This window comes from Primulina tabacum, chromosome 15, assembly GCF_025594145.1.
Source record: "Primulina tabacum isolate GXHZ01 chromosome 15, ASM2559414v2, whole genome shotgun sequence".
Taxonomy (NCBI): Eukaryota; Viridiplantae; Streptophyta; class Magnoliopsida; order Lamiales; family Gesneriaceae; genus Primulina; species Primulina tabacum.
This window is the reverse complement of record NC_134564.1, coordinates 4,440,860-4,444,715: the sequence shown is the minus strand read 5'-3', so window position 1 is coordinate 4,444,715 and position 3,856 is coordinate 4,440,860. Positions and strand designations below refer to the sequence as shown.

At 28.0% G+C, this 3,856-nt stretch overlaps 1 protein-coding gene across 1 annotated transcript; it reads left to right on the top strand.

Moving 5' to 3' along the window:
• The first annotated feature begins 1,853 nt into the window (after positions 1-1,853).
• LOC142527071 (transcription factor RADIALIS-like) lies at positions 1,854-3,573 on the top strand. Its single transcript, XM_075631787.1, has 2 exons — positions 1,854-2,255; positions 3,294-3,573. The coding sequence occupies exons 1-2, from the start codon at positions 1,999-2,001 to the stop codon at positions 3,316-3,318; spliced, it is 282 nt and encodes a 93-aa protein (XP_075487902.1). The 5' UTR covers positions 1,854-1,998; the 3' UTR covers positions 3,319-3,573.
• The last annotated feature ends 283 nt before the right edge of the window (positions 3,574-3,856 follow it).

Sequence of the window (3,856 nt, the reverse complement as noted above, 5' to 3'; positions counted from 1 at the left end):
AATAATGGACACCACAATTTATGTATGATCGAGCATTTTACCAAATGCTATAGCTGATAGTAACAATGAAATTATATTATTCTAAACTATACAACAGCTCAAATATCACGTTTCGATTGTTCTCACAGCAAAGACAATTATTATATCCGAACTATTTATCTGAAGAAAAAAAAAACCTAAAAGTTAGTATGATACAAGACTACAAGAAAATGGAAAAGATTTTATTTAAGTTGTAAGTTACAATCTCTCTATATAATTGTGAAACGTACAAGTACCTAATAATTTTGTGGATGTACTGAAAGGAAAGCTAACCAAAAATCTTTTGATTCAAGTACAAAGGGATTTTGTAATTCTCGTGAAAACTTTTGTGCCATTGAATTTGGTTTGGACCCCTCGTAGTTTTAGGTAATATGGTTCATATTGTTGACGAAAATGGATTGTTTTTTTTAGTCCTAAAATGGTTGTTCTGTTATACAACGTAGGTATTGGTAAATAATGATAAAATAACATTGTCTGAAATCAAAGAATTCCGAAATTTCCGGATGCATTATACCAAACATGTGAACAATTATTGATAAAGATTAATTAGTTTTTAACAATAATGATTGTTCCGTACGTAAAGATTGGTTAAGAATTAGGTTTGAGAGGAAGTCTAAAACATAGAGTTTGTGCATATTATTCGGTTTGGATAAGTACTTATAAAACATTGGTTAGAAAAAGTGTTTTTTTAAAAAAATAAATAAATTTTTTTAAAAGTTTTTGTAAAAATAAATATGTGTTTTCACAATTATTTTATGAAAACTATGAATAAGCTTTCACAGTTAAAATGATTTTAAAACATCAAAAAATATATATCAACTATTTTTAGAAAAATATACTCGGAAAACATATTTGTTAAAAAATATTTATAATTTTTTCACAAAACTCTTGTCAAAACACATACTTTAAGTTTTTTTTCTTATAAAACATTAAAAAAGGTTATCAAAATACTTGTCCAAACAAATAGAGTTTTTTTTTTTCCCAATATTTATTACCATTAACATTTTACGATTCTTTACACACACACACGATCCTCCTTCAAGTGTGGTTTTTAAGGAGACAAAACACTAAAAAGGAAATTGAATTTAGTTCAATAAGTTGGTTAGTTTTGGGTTTTAGTCATATAACTTGTTAAATTTTGGTTTTCATACAATAATTTGAATTTTTTATTTTTTGGTATTTTTTCCTGCAACCACTAGATACATTGAATATGATTTATTTGTCACTGATTCTCTCTTACGTGTCATATGTATCGAGAATAAAGTTCATATTACTCATATTAAAATGTCTCTGCTAAAAAAGAAAAATGTAAAGAAAAATGACACAAGTACTTCAAAATGAGAGTTTTTTCTTTCATTTTGTTCGTATATATTTTAATGTATGTAATATAAATTTTATTCTTGTTACGTGAATTACATAGGAAAGCATTGAGTCAAATACGCAATATCTGATAGATTTAGTGTCTTTGGATTAAAAAAAAAGAGTAGGTCTCTTGTGAGACGGTCTCACGAATTTTTATATGTGAGACGGGTCAACCATACCGATATTCACAATAAAAAGTAATACTCTTAGCATAAAAAGTAATATTTTTTCGTGGATGATCCAAATAAGAGATCCGTCTCACAAAATACGACCCGTGAGACCGTCTCACACAAGTTTTTGCCTAAAAAAAATATCAGAACAAAAAAAAATTACGGTAATGAACTAAAATCAAACTTTGACAAATTAAATTATTAAAACCCAAAACAGGTTATCTATATATATATATATATATATATAGCATCGAATCCAATATGAAAGAAGAACAGAAGAGTGACCCCCCCGGCCCTACGTCACCCCTCTAGCTATAGTCCTGAGCTTATAAAAGAAGTAGCAATTCCCAGACCTTCTACACACATTTCTTGAATAACCCTTCAATAATCTCAACTTCTCAAGAGTTGAGGCCTTCTTGAATTCCCAATGGCATCGACCTCGATGACTCGCTCCTGGACTGCCAAGGAAAACAAGGCCTTCGAGAAGGCATTGGCTGTGTTTGACGAGGACACACCGGACCGTTGGGACAATGTTGCCAAGAGCATCGGAGGACGTACTCCGGAGGAAGTCAAGAGGCACTACCAAATACTTTTGGATGATATCAAATACATTGAGAGTGGTAGAGTACCATTCCCTAACTACAAGACCACTGGACCTCCTAACATGAGAGATCAGGAGAAAAGGTAAAATACATAACTAATACAATATAAATAAATGGAATCATATATAATTATTTTTATTTTCATTTTAATGTTTGCGACAATACTTTTTAAGTATGACAATAATATATCATTCTTAATTTTTTTTCCTTATTATTTCCGTATTTTTGTACTAGATTTCGCGGGGTAGAAAATCAAAAAACCCTAAATTTTTCAAGAGAGAATTGGGCAAATGATTACGGTTCATTTTGCTAAAAGAATAAGTTAAAAATGAATGATTAATCAATCAAACTTCTGACGATAAAGAAAAAATAATTTGGAATTATATTATTTACAAAAAAAAAAGATTTAAAAAAAATCGGTTAGTAACGATATATAAATCTTGTATTAAAATTTATATACGTTTACTTAAAGTGGTCTCTATCGCGGGTCATACGTGTTCGTGGGCATAAGAACATGTAGGGTTCTCGTTTCAAATATGAGATCCAAATTTTTATTTAAATTTATTACATACACATATACACACACATATACGTATATATATATATATATATGTATGTATGTATGTATGTATGTATTGACGAAGGATATTCATTCAATCATGTACGATGTATCTTCATTTATAGCCACAAAAAGCCGGTGGGTTTCGATTATTTTAAATCTCTGATTTGGAATTTTGTGCTTCTAAAGTTGATATAAATCATTTTTATACCCACGGTTACATTTGCACTTTTCACGTGCGATTGTAAGTTTTTTTATAAAAGTTTTGATATTTTATATATATATATTAAAAAAATATATAAGTAATCAATGGATCCTCACAAATTATAAATCATTAAAGCCATGCATGTCCTAATCCATGCATAATTCATTTTGTTTTCGTTTGGTTCTTATTACATGGTTATATATATATATATATATATATAATTTTTTTATATTTCATTACATTCAATATATGAATAACACGTCATCGTTATTCATATAAGTGTTTACGGTGAACGTGCATCGTATATCAAAAGTATATATTGTCTTTGTTAATGATCGTATGTTATTACCATGCAGGATGAGGAGCCTGAACTTCCGGTGAATCGCGTTGCCTAACTGAGAATATTTATGTATTATTATATAATATGATATTTATTGGGAAATTAAATAATCATATAACGTACAAGACAAATTGGATAATTTATCCAAGTGATTAATTTGTCTTTCAATTTAGTTTGTTTCTGTCGTGATAAATTATTATATATGTGCTGATAATTTGTGGGAGGAAACATTTGAAAAACTCCCAAATTGTAATCCTCAGTAATAAATAAAACGTCGTTAGCATATGAATTATCTATATTTCATCTGTTGCAAATTGTTTCAGTTAATTATATATGAAGAAAATCCTAAGAAAATAATTAAAAATAAATATAATAAATAATTGAAAACAATAATAATCATATATTCGAGTAAAAGCGAATTAAAAAAAATACTAATTCAAATAGGCACATCGATTTCACGTTCGCATGAAAATAATATAGACTTGTAATACTTATTATTCCTATTTGGGAAGAACATATTAATTCTTTTTCTTCATTTTTTTAAATTTTAAAATGTATATAATAATGAATATTTTGACG

What these genes read in the sequence shown, in the direction of transcription:
- LOC142527071 (XM_075631787.1), top strand. Translation starts at nt 1,999, where the DNA reads ATGGCATCGACCTCGATGACTCGCTCCTGGACTGCCAAGGAAAACAAG. An exon ending in ATGAGAGATCAGGAGAAAAG is followed by an intron (nt 2,256 to 3,293) that starts GTAAAATACATA and finishes ATTACCATGCAG; the next exon opens with GATGAGGAGCCTGAACTTCC.